General features: G+C 34.5%; 1 protein-coding gene across 2 annotated transcripts in view; it reads left to right on the forward strand.

The window, feature by feature from the left end:
• Positions 1 to 24,962, forward strand: part of LOC140435584 (odorant receptor Or2-like) — a 95,186-nt gene that overhangs the window by 51,069 nt on the left and 19,155 nt on the right. The window contains exons 3-5 of one of the 2 annotated variants that reach the window (XM_072524330.1): positions 1,464 to 1,957; positions 13,351 to 13,452; positions 24,360 to 24,462. In XM_072524330.1, coding sequence (XP_072380431.1) covers positions 1,689 to 1,957; positions 13,351 to 13,452; positions 24,360 to 24,462 — 474 coding nt within the window. In that variant the 5' untranslated portion in view covers positions 1,464 to 1,688. The remainder of the gene's footprint in view (positions 1 to 1,463; positions 1,958 to 13,350; positions 13,453 to 24,359; positions 24,463 to 24,962) is intronic. The other variant, XM_072524331.1, reaches the window with a different exon arrangement.

Below are 24,962 nucleotides of genomic sequence, written 5' to 3' on the forward strand. Positions count from 1 at the left end.
AAATAGTAACATTTGTACCATGGCAGGGTCAAATTTGACCCCTCATTGTTTTTTATATCAAAAAATATTCTTTTTTTAACTTGTTTTATTTTAAATTATTTTGTTTACAGCTACTTTTACATTTATATAAAAATAAACGAATTTGGTTAATTAGATATAACTTTATTTAAAAAAAAAACTTTTGTATTCAGTCAAATTAACATAGCTATGAACTTTCTCGAATTATAAGAAAAATAATAACAATGTGCAGTTTTTTTGTATCCAATGGTGAAATCTAGGTATCATAGCTCCTACCTAAAATAAAAAAAATCGATTTAGATTTCGTATCTCAAAAACGACAAGCATGATTTTACCTTAATTTTTAACACAGCTTATGCATAACGTCTGTATGCGGGAATGATTTTTGCAAATAAAATCTCGACATTTATCGCAGGATGAGCTTTCTTTCTTTTGGTTTTTGGAATATAGACATATTTTACACCTTCCCCTCTTTTTTCGTCGTTGTGGCTCTGGATTTGCGGCATGCATTGGTTCCTGAAGTCCGGAAACTTTAAAAATGGCACTACGAATTTCTCTCGGTAAACAAGTTTGCTGAGCTCTACGAGTTAAATGGGCCTTAATAAGTTCTTGACCTAAAGTGGTTAGAAACAATCTTATTTCCATTATTTAATTTTGCTGAACTCCATTAAAAATTACGTTAGCATTTAATCCTGCAATGTCCAAAATGCGAAACCATATTACTTGAGGCCATCTACGAGTTCTTCTGCCAGTTTTATAGCATGCACATTTCTTATCCGATGAATCCACCCCACCTTTTGTCTCGTTGTAAAAATTTATAATCTCTGGCTTTCCATTAACCATTGTATTGGAATGATGCATAGTTGACACTAACAACACTGCACGATTTTTCTTAGGAACAAATGATTCAAGGCTCTCGCTTCCTGTATAACCAAATAAGGCAGAATTAGGTGGTCTGTTTTTTTGGGGTTAAAATTCAGCAGGAACCTCTCTTTCATTTCTTTTTAGAGTTCCAACATATGAAATTTTATGGCTTCTCAGTTCTTTTATGAGTTCAATGGACGAAAACCAATTATCTGCTGTTATGTTTCTATTTTTACCAGAAATTGGTGGAATAAGTGTCAAAACATCTAGAGTGGGGATGGATAACTTTTTTGGATTTGCTCTGCGTGTATCCTTTTTAGTATATATAAAACCATTTAGCAAATAATGTGTCTTAGAGTCTACTAAACACTGCATTTTCAGACCGTATTTGTCTGGCTTATTTTTGAGATACATCCTGAATTGGCACCTTCCTCTAAATGCAATAAGCATTTCATCTATTGTGAGATATTCACCACAGCTATAATTGGACTGGCAACATAAGTTGACTATTTATGTACCAAAAGTATATTTATTATTATTTTTTTATTTTAAAAATGTATCTTTTTGCTTTTAATTTTTAGGCAATAGTTAAAGCATCAACTTTGTTTTTTAACCACAAACAAGTAGCAAATTTAATAAAGGATACGTTTAAATTTTGGAACTTACAAAATTTTCCATTCCAAAAAGAAAGAAAAGACGGGGAATTTATTCTCAAAACTGCAAAATTCTTTGCCATTAGTTTCCCGGGAATAGGTATCATCACATTATTTTCGGTAGTATTTGGTCCATTATTAAGCGGTGAAGACATGCTGCCTCTGTCTACCTATGTACCACCATACCCACCATATTGGTTGTTATATTTGCTCGGAGCTTACACGTATATTGTTTGCTATATAGCTATTATGTTTTACGATGTGTTGCTATGTACGATAGTACTTACGGTTGTCGTCCAATGGAAAATGTTAAATAGGGAAGTAAAAGCAATACTGGGTAGTACTGCAGAAAAACAGGACGAACGACATCTATTAAACAACGATGTGACGAAGTGTGTAAATTATCACAACTTTCTAATTAAGTAAGTATTTAGTTTCGATTTAAATATTAAATAGTTTTGCTCTTTCAAGTCTAAAAAGTTCAGGCATTTTTTTCACTCTCGGTGGAGGTTTTTACATTTCTCGACTTTCTGGTTTGTTGTAGAGATCTGTATTTCGTAAAATTTCAAGTATTCTCTTTAATGTCCCTGCTATTGTGCTTTCGTTTTAGACATGTCGCTGAATAATTTCAATATTTGGTAACCTAAATGTTAATATCGATTAGAGACGTCTTTACATTATCATCATCATTCCAACTTTACAACTCTGCGTGGGTCCTAGCCTCCTCAAAAATTTCTCTCTAGTCGACCCTCTCTATCGCTTTACTCTGTCAAGCACGTATTCCCGTATTTCTCATGTTTTCATCGATGTTATCAGAAAACCTTGTTCTGGATCTTCCTCTTCTTTCCGACCAATGAATCTATCAAGGATCAGTATCAGTCTTCCAAGGAGTATCCAGATATCCAAGGAGTAAGTTTCACTCGAGCAGTCGAACAGTACGGACGCGAGTCAAGCGAAGTGTGCTTAGGTGGGGGCGACTGACCTATTGTCAATGGACCTTTTCAGCTCCCGGTGGGTAAGACACCGAGTGTGGCATAGGCACTTGTCCTACATATTAGCGAAAAGCGGATGCAAGGTTGTTACTAGTTAAACCGTCGAGGGGCTGTTTTTATAGGCCCCTCGTGGAGGCTATAATAGCTTCGCGTTTGCGAAGAATTCGGGATCACCTCAGTGTGTCGTCAGGGATGACACTGTAAGGCCTTGACATTTGACAAGGTCGGACAGAAACGGCCCCTGCTCCTGAGGTGTGAGAAACAGGAAGAGGATCCCTCACTGTAAACACAGGGAGTGAACTACCGAGAGGTACCTGGGACGGCACCCAGTAAGCCGTACTGACAGCGGTTAGTCGGTGGAAAAAAAAAACAGAGTCGTCTAAGTAGAATTTTCTTATATCTTATGAACTATTTTGTTCACTGCCTTACGGCAATATGAGTGATATTCCCCCCCCCCCCCAGAAAGTGTTGTCACGCAGGTTACAACACAAGAAGAAGAAAAGAATGATTTAGCCAATCATCAATGCAAGCTCGATCGAGCTATATAATAAATTTATTAAATCGACTAATCCCGCGATCGATGACATAGAAATCGTGATATCTTCTGACGATGACTCCTATCTGCCCGGGTCGGAGAAAGAAAAAAGAAGCGAAATCGACACCGATGACGATGTTAATACGATGGACGCCGTCGACGAAGAGCCGAGCCCAGCTGCAGAATCGCGCGAAGCCCTACCTCCAACTGTAGTAGAGACACCACCCGTCGTGGACAACGTCTCCAAAAATGAAGCCGAGCCCGAAATCGGCAAGAAAATGAAAAGGCTAAGGCCCAAGGAAGACTCTCCGGAAGACGAAGAAGTAAAGAAAAAGGCCAGAGAAATGGCGGAAAGGGAAAAGGCCAATGAGCTTTTAAGGTCGGTCAATGTACTGACGGAACAGATCAAATCCCTAAAAGAAGAAAGCCGTATCCGCGAGGAAAAGACGAATAAACAAATCCAAGACCTTCTCGCTCAGATGACTGAGCTGAGAAACTAAAATAAGGAAAAGGAGATACAAAAACTTGTACAACATATAATGGCATTAACAGCAGCCAAGGAGAAAGAAAAGTCAATAATGGAGATCGACCTGTGGAAATCCTCCCTCGATAACGACGTGGTAAAGCTAGTTGAACTAGGAATCGGTTCACCTCCCCCCGCAAAGCCATCCGGTGGCAAGGGCAAGCCTAAAGAGCCGGAAAGAATCATAACAACCAAAGAACCTGCAGGTTGGACACAAGTCCAAAACAAAAAAGGAAAAAAGACAGGCACCACTACTGAGAAATCAGACAGTAGTGTGAAATCAAAAATAAGCGTCGCCGAAAAGCAGACGCAGATAATAAATCAGCGGAAAGAAAACGAATTTAACAAGGCTACGAAAGAGGCTCATGAAAGAAGCCAGAAAAAGACAACTGCCCAAAATAACTTGAGCAAAAATAGCCAAGTTGAAAAAGAAAACGACGTACTAAAAGACTCACCGCAAACAAGCGAGGAGCCTACAGTAAAAGAGCCAATAGTAAAAGAGCCGAAATCACCGGCGATAATCCTAAAAACTGTAGGAGAACACCAAAAAATCCTGCAGAGAGCAGCCAACCAAGGCATAATATCAGTCAATAAGTTTGCACGATCAGGCAGATCGATTGCTATTAACACAAAAACTAGAAAATATTACCTAGGAATGGTACACATCCTAGGAGAACACACTCCAAAAGTAGAATTCATCGCATATCCCATAGATAGCGATAAACTAAAAAGAGTCATTATAAAAGGGCTATCTGCTACTACTAGCACAGTAGCAATTAAAGACGAACTATACAATAAAGGAATAAAAGTAACAAGGGTGATCAATATGATCCCCAAAAAAGCTGATAAAAAAGTACTGCTACATTTCATCGTCACCCTCAAAGAGGAAGACGTTGCAAAAATTAAAAAAATATCTGATATATGCTACATGCGCATCTATGTGGAGGATGAATTCAAAATCACAAAATCACAAAAGACACCCTACAGTGTTATAACTGTCAAGGGTTCTATCACAGCTCAAAGGCTTGCCATTGCGGATCGAGATGTGTAAAATGCGGGGAAAACCACATCAGTAACGACTGTGAGAAAAGCCGGGAAACCGACCCCAAATGTGCAAACTGTGGTGAAGCGCACACATCAAATTATAGAGGATGTTCTAAGGCCCCCAAAAAGAAAACACCTGCCCCAACAAGACCGGTAGGAAGACCCATAAACAGCGCTCCAATCAACAAAGGAGTCAGCTACGCACAGGCAGCGAAAAAATCCGCTGAAACCACCACAGAAGCTAGAGCACAACCACAAGAAGTGTCGGTACAGGACGCAGCTACCCTCATCGCAAACTTCCATACAGAGTATAATAACAAAATGATGGAAATGATGTCCATTATGGACAAAGCAACAAAAATGATGACTGCATTTGGAGAAGCCGTCCGAAAATGTTAGCAAACCAAAACGAAGATCTACGCATTGGGTCATGGAATTCCGGCGGAATATTCAAAAAGATCAACCTTCTGGATGAATTAATAAACAGATTAGAGCTCGATATCGTAGCCCTTCAAGAAACCAAACTAGTGAAAAGGAAAAAAACAAAATATTTTTCAATGAAGAATCACAAATGCCATACCAGAGGCTCAATTCGGGTTTAGAAGCAAACACTTCTGTGAATTACAGGTACTACAACTTACAGAATTTATCACCAAAGGATTTAATAAAAAAATGTACACAGCTACAGCTTTTCTGGACGTCAGCAAAGCCTTCGACAGAGTCTGGCACCATGGACTCATCTATAAAATGAATGAATTTGGTTACAGTGAAGCGATGACATGCCTCCTTGCGTCATATCTTGCCAACAGAACGTTCAGAGTTCGAATAGGGGCAACCCTATCCGAACTCGGGACCCTGGAGGCGGGTGTGCCTCAGGGAGCGGTGCTGTCGCCTTACTTGTACACCATCTATACGGCCGACACGCCAAAAGAGCCAGGCTCTCTGTTGAGTCTTTACGCTGACGACACAGCAATAGCTGTTAGCTGGAGAAACCCGGATTATGCAGCTAATCATCTGCAAAGAACACTAAACAGATTCCAAAGATGGTGCATAAAATGGAAAATAGCCCTAAACCCAAACAAAACACAGGCTGTAATGTTTAGTCACAGAAGAAGTGTACCAAATCGCGAAATTACAATCGAAAACACCCCAGTAGACTGGACCAACCAGGCTAAATACCTAGGGGTACATCTAGACAAGAAGCTAACGTTCACTGAGCACATCAATCAGCAAATACACAAAGCCAAAGCGTTGAAAAGTCAGCTCTCAACACTTATAGGAAGGAAAAGTAAACTACAATTTAAAACCAAAATCAGGGTTGCGAATAGAATTATCCTGCCAGTCCTAACATATGCATCCGCAGCGTGGGGACACACCTGTAAAACAAACAGGAAAAAGATACAGATCACTCAGAATCAAATAGTCAGAGATGCCCTTAAGATACCAAGGTACGTACCCTTGAGATACGTATATAGAGACTCAGGACAAACAAGAATCCTACGCACGCTAGACGAGAGAGCATATGAAATTTTCAACGGACTAAGAAACCAACCAAGCAGAATGTTAAGAGAGCTGACTAACTACAATGAAAACATAAGGACGGTACACAGAAGACCAAAACAACAGATAGCTCGATATAGGGAGAACCCGAACGAATAAATAAAGAATGAGATGGTTGCAAGAAGAACGAACAAAGAAATGCAGTCAATCAGAAAACACACCAAAAAAACTCTGGCGAGAGGGTACGCTTTTCTTTTTTAGGTTTTTAGGTAATTATAAGTCCAATATACACTGGGGTGTGTGAGAGCATTATACACTTGGGAATGCACACCCCAATACACGCACACAAATAGGATTAAGGAAAAAAAGGAAAGAATTGTTGCCCAGGCATTTTATAGTCCCGAAGCCATGAGGAAGTCCACAAAAAAAAAGTGTTTTCTGATTAAATAACGTAAATTCATATCAATATATTCATACTTTTCATTAAACCGTTTAACGTAAACTTACCTTATATAGCAAATACTGAAGGGGCCCGTCAGGCCTTTTATATACCGCTCTGCGGACTAGGCCCTTAAGGCAGATCGAATGAAAGATCTACTCGCGAAATCCGAGCACTGAGGTCATGTGCGGCATACATGGGCTCGGTGGCCGGACCCCTCTCGGGTGCTCAGCCGGCGAGGAGAACAAAATTTATTTTGCCAAATCGGCGGCTGAGTGACCGAGCACACACTCTTTTCCGGACATAGAGTCATCAGCTCAGGCTGATGGCTCTATGGTCGGAACACACTCTCTTTTTTCTTTTTTTTTAAGGACTCAAGTCCCGACGTAAAGCTAGATTAAAATCAATAGAGTCAGTAAAGTAAATAGGGAGAAAAGCCTAGATGTGGCTACCCCTACAGTTAGGTGGCATAACCACAGTCACTAAAAACCGAGGATGTCCTATTACCCAGGGCATCTTAAGTAAATTTCAGATCATAAGCCTCCTCACGTAAGTCACACGATGAGGAGGGGTGGTGGAAAAGCCTGGGGGTCAGATAGGTACCACTACGACTAGCGAAGTGTGACCGGTTTGATCTTCGGACATGTGGATCCCATTCTTACACTGGTATACACATGTTCCTAGATGCAGGGTTGATCACTGCGTGTGTGTGTGTGTGTGAATCTATCAAGGAGCGTTTTTTTAGATGGGACATTTTGTTCCATCCGCATTACACGTCCTATCAACCTCAAACGTCCTATAATAATATGTTTTACGATATCGGGTTCCTGGTATATTCTGTAAAGTTAGAAGTTGTATCGTCTTCTCCACACTCCTAAAATATTCATCAACAGAATAAAACGTATTCTGCAATAAAAAATCTTTTAAAGATAATTTAAATATTTTCATATTCTTACATTTTTTTATTGGCTCGGGTAACTTGACCTATTATTGCACGTGAGTAAAAATGCATATTTCCTTTAGAAAAAGGCACATGTAATTTTTGATTCTGGCTTGTACTTATATTGTGAATTTAATTATTAGTTTTAAATTTCTTAAAATTTGAATGAATAAAAATACAAACTTTAAAAATATATAAGCAAGACATAGTTAAAAGTTTATAATATAGTAAAATAACTCTTACAGCTAGTTATTTGAGAAATACCAGCAATACAACGGACTATTCTCTTTTGAGATAGAAAGACTTCACTGAATTTACAAGACGTACCTCATAATACTGTGCCATACCGCAAACGAGACTCCACCTGAGCATAATACAGCATAAGTAGCTGTTTTTCACTTAGTATATCTTTGAGGTTTCGAAGTAGGTAGCATGCTTAGTTTATTTTGGAAATAATATCATTACATTGCCTTTTCCAATTGAGACATTCATCAATATACAAACCCAAAAACTTTATTCATTGAACTTTTTCAATTTGTTTAGAATATATTGATAGTTCGATATCTAACAGATGTTTCTGTCTATTGTGGAAATAAATAGCATGCGTTTTATCCACATTAAGATGTAAGTGATTTGAGGAAAACCAATAACTAAGATCACACAAGAGTTCGTTACATTTAGTTTCAAGAGATATATCTGATTTATCTGATATAAGTATTGAAGTATCATCTGCATAAAGGGTAAACTGTACAGCAGAATTTATTGAGACAATATCATTTAAGTAAATAAGAAATAATATTGGGCCAATTACAGAACCTTGCGGAACACCTATACGAATGTAAATGTAATCTGATTTGCAAATATTTACTGATTGTTGGGATACATATGTTAAGGAGACATACTGACGACGTTCTGATAGATAGGATTCTATCCATTTTAAAGAGAGATCTTTTATTCATCAATTGTTATTATGCTGGTATTTGTTACTCTCGTAGCCCATTTGACAAGATTAGTTTGTATGTTATAAGCAGATAAGCAATTCAGTAGTTTTGTTTGGTTATTGTTTGACGTTTTCATATCAATATTAAAGTCACCGCAAATACCATAACATGCATTTGGCTTGTATAAATGATTTAAAAGAGAGTCAAGATTATTTAAAAAAATATTTACATCTCCACACGGAGATCGGTAGCAATTCAATATGTAAAAGATATTATTGTTTTTATCCCTAATTAAAGAACAACAAAACTCTGAATGTTTATCAGAACAGAATTTTTTAACATTAATAATATGAGCGTTTACATTTCTCTTTACGAATATTGCTACACCACCTCCTCTTACTGAAGAGTTTCTACAATAACTACTACTCATAGTAAATCCATCAATGTATACATTATTAATAGAGTCAATGATTTCCCATAATTCTATTAGACATAAGATTTCTATATTTTTAAATGTATTAATATCTACAACAATGTTACATATTTTATGATTATTTATAATTTAAACATTTAATAACATTAATTTGGGGTTAAACATTACCTCTGGACCCTCTGATTTTTCCGTAGGTACAAAAAATTGTTCACGCATGCATTTTCAGGCCAGAGTGCTGGATCCATAGCTTTATTGAAATTATTTTGATATATTCGGACCTTAAATGATTAGTAAAGACTTGGGTAGAGAGACTACATAGACTCGCAAAGCACTTCCGGAAAATGGGGTTTCAGAAGATTTTCTATTGCAGTCACATTGGTGCTAGGATCAATGCGATACACATATAGATCCACATATTTTGGAACACCTTTGCAGTTCCAGCACCAGTTCCAACAACTAACTGTCTTCTTCTTTTGTTTCTGGTTTGAACTTTCTGCCATGGAACTTCGTCATTTGTGGCTTCTTTTGTCATATTTATTACAGATGACATAATACTTTCTTGGGCCTTTTGACACTCATTACTTTCTAAATCAACTAAATCTGAAAGCACTGCTTTCACAGTAGACGTGGACTGACTTTTACTAGGACTACGACTACTATTATTAGCTACAGCATTTGAATTTTCAGGTGGTTTAAGTAACCCGTTAGTAGGATTGGCAACGTTGGACTTAGTCCGTTTATGTTCAATATTTTTATTTGAATTATGAAAAAGCCCTTATGAAAAGAAAACAATACGTTTATACATACAGAACCAGAGTTTCATACGTATAAACCCAAACAAAATAAAGCTTCAGGGTTGTACTAATGAACATACATGATTCGACATACCCAGATGAAATTAAAAATAACATAGAACTTTTGTGACGTAAAGTCGAACAATTGAGGAACATTCAAAATTATAAAATAAAAATTCCTTATATATGTTCTTTATGATAATGATAATAACAATAATGATCAAACAACCAAAATAAGAGCAAGGATAGAAATAGCAAGAAATGCGTTTGTAAATATAAAAACAGTTCTCTGCAACAAAGACCTTAGATTAGAAATGAGAGTAAGGGCACTGAGATGCTACGTATTTTCGATACTGCAATATGGACTTGAAAGATGGACATTAAAGAAAGAACACATAAATAAGTTACAATCCATTGAAATGTGGTTTTATGACACAGGACACAGAAGAAAACTATCACGAAAATATTGCGAAAAATGGGAAAAAAATGCAAAATAATAATCACAATAAAAATAAGAAAGTTACAATATCTGGGACACGTAATGAGGGGACAGCGATATGAACTGCTAAGGCTGATAATAAAGGAAACGATCAGAGGAAGAAGGAGTATAGAAAGAAGGAGAGTGTCATAGTTGAAGAATTTAAATGACTGGTTTAAATGCAGTTGTATAGAACTCTTCAGAGCAGTAGTAGATAGAGTAAAGATAGTGATGATGATATCCAACCTCCGATCGAAAGACGGCACTTAAAGAAGATGTTCTTTATAGATTTAAATATTTATTAAAATAATAAAAAGATATACGAAACAAAATTCATAATGAATATAAGCGTAATGTTTGAAACCCCAGTATACAAGAAAAGTCATACCCCAATGCATCCGTTATCAGAGACATAGCCACACAAAAATTTCTATCAACGCAACTGTAGATGTATAAAATGCACAGAACAACACCAAACTAGTCAGTGGTCAAGAAAAATAAAACATAACATGGTAAAATACGTAAATTGTTGTAAATTTCATAAATAATTGCGACAAAAGACACAATCCAGATGCACAACAACCTACAAATCCAGGATTTACTTACGCACAAGCCACATCTCAGCCAACACATGCTGCTAATACTATAAATTATCCAAATCAATCGGTCAGTACCCAGCTCTCTGATCTCGCCGAGTTGAAACTAATAAAGAGAGAGAGAGAAAGAGAGATATCTTTTAACACAAATCGGAAAAAGGATGAACCTGATCACAACACTTGGAGCTAAAATATCGAAATAACCGAAATGTTAAAGATAGCAGAATGTAGTGCCAACGGAATGAATTCATATACTCAAGAAATCAAAGTCATTAAACACAATCTTGATAGTTTACTAGGTACAGAGACCCACTTTACAAGTAACAATTACCTAAAAAATGTATTTAAAAATTTCTTTATAAAAGATATAATATTAAAAACCCTATCGGACTACATTGCAGAACGTTTTCTGGACTAATATTCCATCATCAGTGCTATCTGGATGTACATGTTTAAAGCCAATAAATATATGGGTAAAAACCCTTAAACCGTTAGTAAATTTACTTTGAGTTACATTTTATAACTTTATATACTATGATGATTAAGTTACAACAGGAATAGATAACATGGCAATATAGGACTCCACTGGAGATTGCTAGTCTCGAGACGAAAGGTTCTGACTAGCAATAGCTACCCATTGTCATTTCTAAACAAGCAATTCCAAGAGATTAATGAAACGAAACAACATAACACCTCAAGGAATCCAGAATCACACAAGAAGGGACTTAAATATGACATAAATGTCATATGTAAAGGGCTTATCAGAAGAACTGAAGAGGTTAGCAAACAAGTACAAGATCACAACAACATTCAAAACACACATTCAAGCACACTGAAGTCTATCTTGTGTAAAACAACATAATAAAAATATAAAAAACTGCATCTATAAAATACCCTGTGAATGCAACAATTTCTACGTGGGAGAAACCGCAAGACCACTAAGTGTCAGGATAAACGAGCATAAAACATACATCAAGAACAGAAAAAAGATTCATTAATAACCCTCATCCTACTCAACGGAGAAAAATGTGTGGCAAACCACAGTGCATCATGCTTTGGTTGTCAATACTAAAAGAAGTCAACAATAAAAATATACCAACAATAACTGCTCGAAAACCATAGGGACAGCTGACCGCAATCTCCAGTGCGACGGCTATAAACGACAAATACACATCACATCTACCGACCTTTCTTCAGAGGATCGCGTCACCCGGCAGAAAATTCATGTACTGCGTATCCTATGAAAGTCTTGCAGCTCAAATTTCTCTAATATTTTGATAATAAAAGATCTTCTAATAGACTTTAAAATAAAAATCGCACGAATACTGATGATTGTGCTAATAAAATAAGTAAGTTAAATGATAAGCTCAGCCAGATTTATTTATTTAAGTCTACTAAATTCACAAATAAATTGCTAATGAAGCTGCAAATCGCATAGCACATTCTAAAAATATTCTAATCGGACGCATACCATAATCTTCCCCTGAGGATGCACAACGCAAAAAAGAAGACGCAAATAAGGTTAACCTTGTCTGTTTAAGTATATTCCGGTTATTTTTTTCTCTAGTGGGGGTAAAACAATTCATCTAATTGTGATGTATGAGACCTCGTCAAAAAGAAGGTAGCCCACAAAGTAAATATTGAAAGGTTGGGGGCTCAAGAGTGGATAACCAAAGGCGCTTTAAGCATGTAGAGCTCAAACAACTTAAGATACGTGAATGTACAGCAGCTTGTTGAAAAGCAGAAAAGGCGGCAGGTTAATTGTATAGAAAAATCTGTTTGAGACCTATTCGAGACCTGTTCAAAGCTGATCAGGACCTGTTCTAGCTCTGTTCAAAGCTAATCAAGAACTGTTCTAAACCTGTTCTTGACCTGTTTAAAGCTGATCAGGACCTGTTCTAGAGCGTACGGGTCTAGATACAAGCAACTATCTTATTGCATCGCTTCTATCCTGGACTGCTCTTATGGATTCAAAGAATGTCTAGCCACTAGCTTTCGACATTTAATCTATCTGTCCATCTAGTGGATGAGTGACCTCTTCTTCTGCTACTTTTAATGTTTTTCAAAATTTAAATCTCCAAGTTTATCGGCACTACATCTTGACGGAGTGAATTACTTTCTTATCGTCCGATTTCATTGACCATATTTTGGATCCGTAATTAAATATAGGAAAAATTAGGGTACATACCAATCTCATTTTGGTATTCTTTGACAAGAAGCGATCTTTTCATAGTTTTGTTAATCGACTCATACCATTTTTCGCCATTCCCATTTTCCTACAAATTTCGGTTTCACAAGAGATTCTAAATAGTTCAACTCTGTAACCATTTTAAACTGGTCCAAGGCTCCGATTGTTTGCAGTGAGTTTAGATAATCGACTATCATAACTTTGTTTTTTGTTTATTGATCTTGAGACTATGTGTATTGCTTTCGGTTTCAGCTAGTTGTGAAATGTAGAATATTTCTTCTTCGGATGCAGTTATAACAGTCGTATCATCTGAATATTTAAAGATTGATATCTTTTAAAAAACTTTTTTCGTAGACTATAGACTTTTAAATAGACTAATTTGTTAAAATAATAAATAAATATTATTTTGCAGCTATGTAAAACGGGTTAATCAAACATTTTGGTATCCTAACATATTTATGATGTTGTCATGTTTTACAGCATACTGTGCTGAAATATTTGTAATAGTAAATCGGTAAGTAAGTTTTTTTATTTAGACTACATATAATTTTCTAAAGTTTTTTGGCAAAATTGGAATTTCTCTACCTTGTATTCTTATCTTAACAGTTGTCACAAGTGCATCAGCAAGTGTCATAAGCTTTAAAATCAGTGTTTGTTGTAGTGTTGCCCAAAATCGGTCTTTGTCTTGCAGTCTTGGTCTTCTTCTTGCGTTTTTGCAAGACCAAGACCAAGAACAAGACCGCCTAATTTTAGCAAGACCAAGACCAAGACTGACCGTGCAAGATTTAAGCAAGAACAAGACTAAGCCTGCGAGACTCTTGCGTCTTGCAGTTAGGACTGAGTGTGGTTTTAGCGAGTGTGGTTTTAGCGAGTATAGTAGTTCGGATATATGCTTAAAGACTCTATGAGACGCAAAAAAATATGTAATAAAAATTTAAAAAACTGGACTTATGCGCATTACAAACAATACCATAAACACATACCGAATCAAAATATTCATTAAAAACACATTTAACACTTGCTCAGAGGTCATAATTACAATTTAAAAATAAAATACTTTGTACATTCTTTTCCAGCAGACGACTTCTTCGCTCTGAAATTAATTGTCCATATTTCGAGAATACCCTCTAATAATAAAAATAATCTTGCATTACGACGCCGACATTAATATCGTATCGATATTTTTTAAAATATGTCACTCTAGCTAATAAAAAATATAATTGTTACGGACACCCACTTAATAATTAAATTTTGTTCGCATTATAATTTAGTCAGGAGGAATCTAAATAAACAAATCTTATCGGCCTTAGACTATTAATATTGTTTCTGCTGAGTGTGCGATGAGATCATTCGGTTAAACAAAATTTGCTGAAAGAGCGTGGCTGTAACGAGACAAATTAATAACAGATGATTTTGCCTACCGTGTAAATAAAATACCGAAGTATTTAGAATAACGAAGTAACGATATAAGTAAGTCTCGGTTTGTTATTAGATACTTATAAAATAGGGTATTGGATAGTAACGAACATAAAGTACCTAACTATAAAGTATAGTCGTTACTTTTTCGACTTACTTAACACTCACTAACAATCACTTAACTTCATTCCCAATTGAGCTTTCCTTTGAGTCTCATGTAATAATTGTTTTTCATCTAATCCTTGTTGTTCCCGGAGTGACAAGTTTACAATTTAATATGATGGACAAAGATTCAAATATTTCTAGTCGAAGTAGTGAGCGTTGGAGTTATAGATCTAAAAGACCTAAAAGCAAATTTGATGAGTTTTTCGAAATAATTCATGCATCCCAAATTGCTTTGTGTAAATTGTGCCTACATATAAAGGTTGAAATGAAAATGAACAACAGAAACACGTCAGGTTTAAGAAAGCATCTAATATCTTTCCACAAAAAGGAATTACAAATATTTCTTCCTGAAAAACCAAAATTCGGTGGAGATATCCCAAGCTTTTGCTATGTAAAAAATATACTTATTACCTTATTACCTTTACATATATTATGTACCTACTATTTATTTTGGTAAATGAATGTATTTATTAAGTAGGTATCTCCTTAATTTAAAATAACTTCTTTTGATTATCATTGCTTTTTTACCTATTCTTAATTTTTTTAATTTAGTTTTTTATATAAAAGTAGAGGTAAGATTGGTAAAAACATTTATTTTGCTTTAATAAGTGGATTATAGTTTGTTATCTTATCACCTAAAAAATCTGTACCCTTAATACATGTATGTGGATTTTTTGCCCATCATGTCCATCAATCACTTTCTAGCCATATAATGTTCTTTAAAATACAGGCATGCTTATGTCATTAATTTGTTTTTTTTTGTGTTTAACCATGTTTTAGCACATGTAAGCTTAGTAAATGCAAATGTTTATTAAGAAACAGATTGACTTCCATGGGGCATGGTAGATAGCTGAGTTAGTTAGAGTATAGGCACGGATCGCTTAGATTGTGGCTTCAAACCCCACTCGGTGTCAGTTATTTAGACATTTATTAATTTGGTTGGTCTTTATTATCGCTATGTTAATTCAAGCTTAAAATGTACTTACTCTGTTATATTGTTCTAAGATCTAAAGTAACGTTTAATAAATAGCAATAGGCTAATGGGTAACTGCAAGACTTGCAAGACTCTTGCTGCAAGACCAAGACCAAGACCAAGACCGGGAGTGCAATACCAAGACCAAGACCAAGACCAGGTGTATTGGCGCAAGACCAAGACTGTCTAAGTCTCGTCTTGTTCTTGCATTTGAGCAACACTAGTTTGTTGTGTGGCGCAAATAAAGGGAGAGGTAAATAGAAATAGAATAGAAATAGGTAAATAGAAATTTAAACAATTTTATTATAACGCTCTGAATATTACATATTGTACCAAAAATAATATAAAAATAAATAAATAAAATAAAAACTCAAGACATCAGGCATACTATAAAAAGAGCAATTAGAAACATTTATTATGACATAAAAGTAAAAGGTTAATACGTTACAATTCCATTTTTTTTATTTTATTGATAACAGCATCAACCACTTTGGTTTATTAGCTTTAATATAGTCATACATAGTTCCTAAGACTGCTTTTATATTGTTGCTAGTGAGTATTTTGTCTTTCACTGATTACTCACTATATTAAATGTTCTACATTAATGTCGCAGTTACATAAGTCACAAATAAGGCGATTTGATTTGGAGGTTAGGTAGCTGTGAGTTAGTTTGCTGTGACTTATACGTAAATGCGTTAGCTTAACAAACAGCTGGCGAGTTAAATTTATCTTGCACCAAGATTCGGTTGAGGGCTTTACGATGTGTACAGTCGATTGTGAAAGATTCCATTCGTTTTTCCATTCATTTGTCACTTTTTCTTTAAGGAACGATTTGTAATCGGAAACAGACACTAAGTTCACTATCACTGAAGAGGCACTGTGTATTGCTCCCTGGCATGAAAATTTGCTTGTTCGTTTCCTTTAAGCGTAGGCGCAAAATTTCGGGCCAATGCTTTTTAAATGCAATTATTTTTTTTCGAATCCTGAGAAAACTAACAAATATTTTTAAAAAATTGTAACGCAGAATGAAAGATTACATTATTACCGAAGGCCGAAAGGCACTTACAATAAACAAAAAGTTTTTTTGAATGAGATATTTGAAATTAAAAATCACACTAAATTTTCTTTTTTTTTCACCCCAGTAACTTATTAAAATAAACCCCAGTAACTTATAGAAGTTTTCAGGGACTTTCGGCCCTCAGTAATAATGTATTCTTTCATTCTGCGTTTAAATTTTTTAAAAATAGTTTTTTTAGGATTCGAAAAAAATGAATGCATTTAAATAGCATTGGCCCGATATTTTGCGCCTACGCTCTTAAGTCCGGTATGTGATGGAACCCATATAAAGCGTACTTGCTGTCTCACGTTGTTTAGCAAATGTAATTATTCTTTTATTAAAATACCTATGGGATTACTTGTATATAACTGTTCTTTCGTATGTAAATGTATTGATAGAGTCGGTAATTATGACAGAATTTGGAATTTTTTGGTTATGTATATAAATGAGGGCTTGTAGAATTGAGTATAGTTCTCCAGAGTATGCACTGCAACGAGAAGATAATTTAAAATACAATGCTCGAAGTTATAACTGCTGATCCCACACCAATAATAGTTTTGGATGCATCTGTATGGATATCACAATGATCTGGGAAAGAAGCAAGTATGTTGTAAAATGATTGAATAATTGTTGCATGGGAGGTCTCAAGCTTATTGTATTTAGAAAGAGTTAGATCACATATTGCAGAAGGATAGGTCCAGGGGGGAGGTGTGACTGTATTTGTCTGATCAAAAAATTTTGGGAATTTTATATTATGGAGATAGAGATATCATCTGATTCTCTCGTAAAATTGAGAGTTCGTCCTTTTTTTGTTTATATAAGTTTCTTTGAAACGTTCAGCGATAGTATGATGGAAAGTGGGATGCGATTTTATCGCACATATGGATGATACGTATGTAAATGATAAGTACATTCTTCTAAAATTTAAAGGTGGTTCCTTGGTTAAACTTTGTAGACTTTTAATGGGGCTAGTACAAAATGCTCCTGTAGCTTTTCTTAGTGCTGTATTTTGTATGAATTCTAGTTGCTCTAGAAGAGTTTTTTTTGTAGATGAGTATACAACTGATCCATAATCGAGTTTTAATCGTACTAGCAATTTGTAAATATGAATCAGACTTTTAAAATCTGAGCCCCAATTACGATTGCACAGTGTTCGCATTAAATTAAGACCAGATTGACAAGTTGCTTAATTTGCATAATATGGTATTTCCAGGATAGTTTTTTATCAAAGATCATTCATTAAAATTTTAAGTGTTCCACATAAGTTAAGTTGTTTCCATATAACTGAAGATCTGGATTTGCAGGGTGCCGTTTTTTTTTTGAAAATAAAATACATTTGAAAAATCGGTAAGATAGTTTCGAAACAAATTCAGATTTCTGCTTTAATCTGCAGCCTTCTAAAAATTGCAAGACATGACCAGACGATGATGGAGATGTTAAAAGGTGTAAATTAAATCTTTTTTGTCTTTTTCATTTCATAAAATACATTTGGTTTTGGTTGCAGAAAATTGCAATCCCATAGCTTTTGACCAGTTTTCAAGGTGATTTATTACACATTGTAAGTTTTTCTGTATAGAAAGAATATTTTTTCCTCTTTAATATATAACCAAATCAGCAGCATATAATCTCGCCTTAACAAGTTTTGGAAAGTTTTCTAAGATTTTGTTTAACGCTACTAAAAATAGTGTTGAACTAATAACGGATCCTTGAAGTGTTCCATTTGTTTGATCTTTAGAGCTGGATATTGTACCATTTATCTTAACTTTAAATTGTCTCTTGTTAGGAAAATTATGAATAAAATATAGCACGTTACCTTTGACACCTCGATGACTAAGTGTGTTAAGAATGTCGTATCTCCAAGCCATGTCAAACACTTTTGTTATATCGAAAAAGATAGCCAGAAATTCCTGTAAAATTGCAAATGATTCATGTATTTCGGACTCCAGATCTTTTAACCTTATAAACCCATCTTAGTCTATAATTCACCATTTTTCCTAAGATTTTGCACGTTGTATTGGTAAGTGACTATCGAACCATAACCTTAATGTCACATACCTTGAAAATTCTGTTGAAAATTATCCACGTCAGAATTCACACTAAACTGGAGCTGGACATTAGTGACACATAATATAGGTTCTGCAATGGTATGGGTACCAGAGAGGCACTATTCTCCTTCAACGTGCTGACGCAGAGGTGTTTAGATGTTAACCGCCCTCTTTACTTGCTTATAGACTACAATAAAGCGTTTGATAAAGTAAAACATGACCGACTCATGAAAATTCTAAAAAATAAAAACCTAGATGAAAGAGATTTAAGGCTAATGACAAACCTTTATTACAATCAGCAAGCAATAGCACGAAATGAAAAAGAGACATCTGAAGAAATGGAAATAAAGAGAGGAGTCAGGCAAGGCTACATACTATCACCTCTATTATTTAACGCTTATTCCGAAGAGGTAATTCGAGAAACTCTGAAAGATGAAACAGTCGGCATAAGAGTAAATGGAGTCTTAGTTAACAACATCAGATATGCAGATGATACAGTAATAATAGCCGATAGTTTAAAAGACCTGGAAAGACTCATAAGTAAAATAGTAATGTGTAGTAGGGAGTACGGACTCTCGCTCAATATCAAAAAGACGAAGTTTAAGAAAATTTGTAAAAACAACCATAATACTAACGAAATCTTAATAGTAGAAGGCCAGCAGATCGAAAGAGTAAAAAAGTACACTTACCTAGGAACACTTATAACAGAAAATAATGACTACGCTGTAGAAATCAAAGTTAGAATCGAAAAAGCACGTTCTAATTTTATGAAAATGAAAAAGGTCCTATGTGGCAAAGATTTAACATTAGCTCTTAAAGTAAACCTAACAAAATGTTACGTATACAGTGTACTATACTATGGAATGGAATTATGGACGTTAAATCTAGACACAATGAGACGACTTAACGCCTTTGAAATGGGGACCTATAGAAGAATTATGCGGGTTTCCTGGGTAGATAGAGTTACGAACAATTAAGTACTGAGAAGAATAGGTAAAGAGAAGGAAGTTGAACTTACAATTAAAGAAAGAAAGCTACAGTATCTCGAACATGTGATGCGGGGCGAGAAGTATGGCATCCTGCGACTCAGAATGCAAGGAAAGATAGATGGCAGAAGAATCATCAGAAGAGGACGAATTTCATGGCTCAAAAACCTGAGAGAATGGTTTGGAAAACGCTCTTATGGTTATTGCTATCTGCCCATTATGCCCCTATCAATAAAATAAGTAAGTTAGTTCTATCCTTATTTAATATCACTGGAGACTGATCTTAGGTTATATTCACCAACAATCCTTAAGTTATAAGCTTAATAATACTAATAACTATCGTTTACACTTAAGCCGCACCTTGCTCTGCTTTTTAACGTATCATTTCACTCACCAGACTAACTGAAGTCTTCTTATCTGATATGCGTTGTCTAGGAGTTTGATGTCCTTCCCAATCATATAGTTCAAGAGACATTGTTCATGCCAACTAGTTCATTAAAAATCCTTTAGCGAAACTACTTCCTTTCGCCTGCTTACACGGAATCTTTCGATCTCTTTTAGCTGCCAGAAATTTCCTCGTCTATGATTCTCCCAATGAATAATAACCGGTTTTTACTTACAAGAAATACCGAAAAAAACTTCAACTGCAACTTCTCTTAATCAGCATTCATATACCAATACTGCTACCACCTTCTAACTCTTATTCACAAATTACTTTCTTAACCGTTCACAATTACCTGCACTAAATCACTTCTTAGGATTTTGTCTTCTAAGATCAGCAACAGATAACTAACTACCTTTTCCTTCTTCCAAAATTCATCTAACATCAAAAATCTCCTTTCACGCTCTCTTTAACCAATGCTATTTTGTATTTCAATAACAAAACCAAACCTCGTAATTTCTCAAAATTGACTGTACTTTTCAATTTTATGTTCGATAAACAAAATAGCGATAATTAGCTTTCTACCAAATTCCCCAGAGGTTATTAAAAACCTGATGCGAAAGGCAATAACTACCGTTATCGCTTATATTTTGTTTATATAAACTATGAAGAAAACAGGTAAACGGTTTTTTCATGAATTTGATAACAAAATAAAATTGTCTATTTGACATATTTGATGTAAATCTAATATATACATGTAAAAATAACTTTCTTTTTAATTTGGGTTATTCTCCCTTTTCTCTTTTTAGTTTTTGAGAGATATCGAAAAAATTTACAAAATAAAAATTTTCCCCTTCTAGAGATTTTTCTACCATATTTGATATTTTATGTACCTGATCCATGTTGACTGGCTTTTCCCAAACCTAACTGATGATTATAAAATGATAAAAGTATTACTGGTGTAAGCACATATTCATAAATGTAAAAAGAAATAGGTGTTCTACTCACAATCCGTTATAGGTTTTTATTAAAGTTGAAAAAGACCGGGCTACCGGTTTCGCTGTTTACAAACTTTTACAGCATCTTCAGGCCCCCAAGAAACTAAAGCTAAGATACATAGTGTATATAAACGAATGTGTATATGACAAAACAAACAATTATTTGAGTACTACAGAGGACTTAATCAATATTCAGTCAATAATGACAACTTATAGAAAAAATAAAGTAGAAGTACGTAGGTGTGTTTTAAATTTAAATTAGATATTGTGGACCAGCTCCACTCTGATGAACCGTATGAATAATTTTTAAAAAAATAATATAAAATAAATAAATGAAAATACTTACGTATCAGTACAATTCTTATCGATAATGTATTACATTATGTATTTTAGCCTTAGTTGCTTGAGGGCTATTCCTATTCTTTTTTCAACTTGTATAAAACCTATTACGGATTATGAGTAGAAGACTTATTACCCTAACATTCATGATGATTAGAAAATTAACCTTCTTCTATAGTGAGGTTTAGTGTCTTCAGGAGTAATTTTTCAATAATTTCGACATGATTATTAGCAATACTGACATATTCCTCTATGCAGAAGTTTCTTGTAAAGATTTTAATGGTTTTAGTATAATGATGATTTTTGCCACCTTACATACCTTTGGTTCGTACCTCAGTCTAAAGAAAGCATGTTTAAGATGTGTCATAACAAAAAAATTAAACCGCTAGAAGTTTTTTTTTATTTAGAAAAAAGACATAATCCACATCAACCTCGCAGGGTTATTAGTGGAGTAACGTACACAAGAGTTTATTTTATTTACATTAAATATATGTATATAAACGTAAATCTTTTAAATAATTTATTACATGGTCAGTGTTTATGGTTAAAGTGGTTTTGATGTCATCTAAGATTCCATATTTCTTCTTATTTCTTCGTGATACTGACAGTCAATCAGAATATGCTTCACCGTCAATGGGAGAGAACAGTTTCTGCAGGTTGGAGAAGATTCTTTGTTGCTTAAGAATTTATGGGTCAGTGCAGTGTGTCCAATTCTTAGTCGGTTAGTTATTACTTGGTCCCTTCTATTGGATGGATTATTCGAGATGGTCTTCACAAGGGAATAAATCTCATATAGTTTGGTTCCTGAATCTTTCCAGTAGTCTTGCCGTATGTTCATACAGTGGTCTTTAATTAGGTTTTTAAAATTGGAGTATGGGTAATTTCTTGATTTGGTTGTGTATTGTGAGTTTATTCGACTTGTGTTTTCTAGGTTGCCCACTTTCTCATTTCCAGCTATTCCTACATGCGACGGTACCCAGATAAATGCTACTTCTTTTCGAGTTGATTAAATTATGTTTATCTCATTTTTATAGCCTAAAATATTGGATTTGTAGGGTATATTTGTTTTACACCTAAAAGGGCGTTTAATGAGTCAGTGATGATGTCCGTCATGAGCTTTAGAGTCATCACTGAAAATTTGGAGATGATTAGGGTAATGAGATATTTCTTCGGAGTAGTGTTTAATGAAAATCATCCCTTGATTATACTTTAACTAGTGATGATTCGTCAGTTTCGTCAGCTGAAGAAGGGTTAGGGTTTATTTTTTTCTCTAGTCGGTTGATATTATTTCTTAACCTAGAATTTTGTGTGTAACAATAAACAAAATTAAGGATCTGAATTAGTTCCTCTGGTTCATTGGAGTAATCTTTAGAAGTTAATTCAGGGTTATGAGAGTTTTTTAAAACATTTTTCATAAAATCACATATTTCATTGAAATTTAGTATAAATAGAGGTGATCTATTTTCGATTTTGGCTTTGATGGATTCTAGGAAGTGAATGACATTTTCGGGGGGGGTTTTGGAAGAGGTTTTGGGTTTCTTTTTTGGTTTATATTGTTTAGGGTTATTAAAAATGGATGAGTCGGTTTTGTGTTGTTTTCGTTAATTTCAGGAGATGAGATGTTATGTCTTTTTATCTGTTTAGAATTGACATTATTGGCATTATTTAAGGTTATTGGTGTTTCTGGTGTCGTCGTATTTTCAGTGTTATTTACAGCTGGTGCTGTGGTTTTGGAGATGGATATATTTTATTATTAGGTTCATTAGGTTTAGATAATGACGATGTGGTTTGAGTTGTATCTGAGAGGGGAGTTGAAGGGGTATCATTAGGTTCATGTGGTTTAGATAATGATGATGTGGTTTGGGTTGAATCTAAGAGGGTAGTTGAATTAGTTTGGTTTGAAATGTGAGCGCATTCTGATTCTTGATGACCAATGGTTATACATTTGGAGCAATTGAATTCGTCTATAAAGAGAAATACCCGGTAGGAAGTATTATCATGAGTTATGGTAAAAGAGTCAGGGATAGACGTATTTTTCAGGGGTGTAATGAATGATTGCCTTCTAAAGCTCAGAACAGACTCAATTTCAGACATATCTACTTGAAGAAAAGTCATTTTGGATACAGTGTGAATACCAAGTTTTTGTAATTCTTGTTCAATTATTTCGTTCGGGATTGTAGGACATTAGAAATTAGAAGTCTCTGGGCTAGACAAATTATTCTTCTTACTTCGACTTGACATCCATTTATTTCGATATATTTATAAGAATGAAGAAGAGCATCAACAGTGTTTTTTAAAAACAGGTATATGCATATCGTATTGTTAGCAATTCTGGAGGCAAAAAGTACATTAATTGGACCCACTAGTGATCCAACAGCTACGACGTAATCATGGACTTTTGTACGTTTAATACTGGAAATGACTATTGCTTGTTGCTTTATTGGATGTTTAAAATAATTTACGACATCTGAGTAACTGTGTTTAGTGGAGTTGTGAGTAGTATTATTGTTGTATGAAGTCATTTTATTAATTTTCTTGATCACAAGTTAAGCCGATCTTGTGGCCGGTCCAAAAAACTGGTCAAGACTTAACTGGAATTTTTGTTATCTCTTTACGTAGGTATTATTTAAAAGCTATTTTGTTGTTGTTACAAAAATAATACGAAAATAAGTGCTACTCACTTGAGATAATATTGTCAACACTAACTAATGCACTTAAATTTGTAGTAGAGGCATAAAATATTAAATTATGGTTTGTTTTTACTATTTAAAATGACTATATTTCGGGACAGCTGATAACGTGGTAGATTTGATCGCTATCAGGGCCGAACTCCCGCTAGAAGTTTTCTTAAATGATTAATGTTATTTTTAATGTTATTTTCATATTTAATCAAATGAATTATCCTTCAACAAAGTCATTACATAAATGGGCCTCAATAATACTGACAATATAATTTTAAAGTTCTCTAGATTACAATTTTTGAAGCGTTTAGCTTTATCTATATCATTTTTTGTTTGATATTTGAAAACAATTTGGTTCTAACTAATGGTAATTTTTTAGTGCTACTGAAGGTGATTTTTTGGAAAGGTTGACGTATTTAATAGAAGCTGCATATGAATTTTTTTTGTTTTATATTATACCAGGTCAATTATTGACAAACGAGGTAAGTATATAAAAGGGGTATTGTAGGCAAGTTAGATAATAATTAGAAACCAGTAATCTATTATTTATAAAACATATTGGGAACAGAAAATCAAAGAAGCCAGAGTTATAACAAGACTTCAGATTTTTGATCTCAATCTCTCACTATGACTCCAAGCATCTTTTTCTGAGCCTCCATTTCTATAGTGTGTGTCTACTCTGCTTCTTTAATTTTAGTGTTATATATTCTGGTTTTGTTTTCTATACTAATATTTTTTCCATATTACTTCCTTCAACAGTGCTATTGATTTTCTTCCTTGAATAATTTTCTGACTAATAACTCCATCTAGTCTTCCATTATAGATACATTTTATTACCAGGTATTTGTACGATCTATAATCTTGTGAAAAATCTCATTATTTATATTTTGGGATATTTTCTATACTTTCTAAAAGCCTAAAATAATTATTCGTTTTCTTTGCGTCATTCGTATTTGATTTTCAGTCTAGATCCGAGGCTGTT

The sequence above is a fragment of the Diabrotica undecimpunctata genome, chromosome 3 (genome assembly GCF_040954645.1).
Source record: "Diabrotica undecimpunctata isolate CICGRU chromosome 3, icDiaUnde3, whole genome shotgun sequence".
NCBI lineage: Eukaryota > Metazoa > Arthropoda > Insecta > Coleoptera > Chrysomelidae > Diabrotica > Diabrotica undecimpunctata.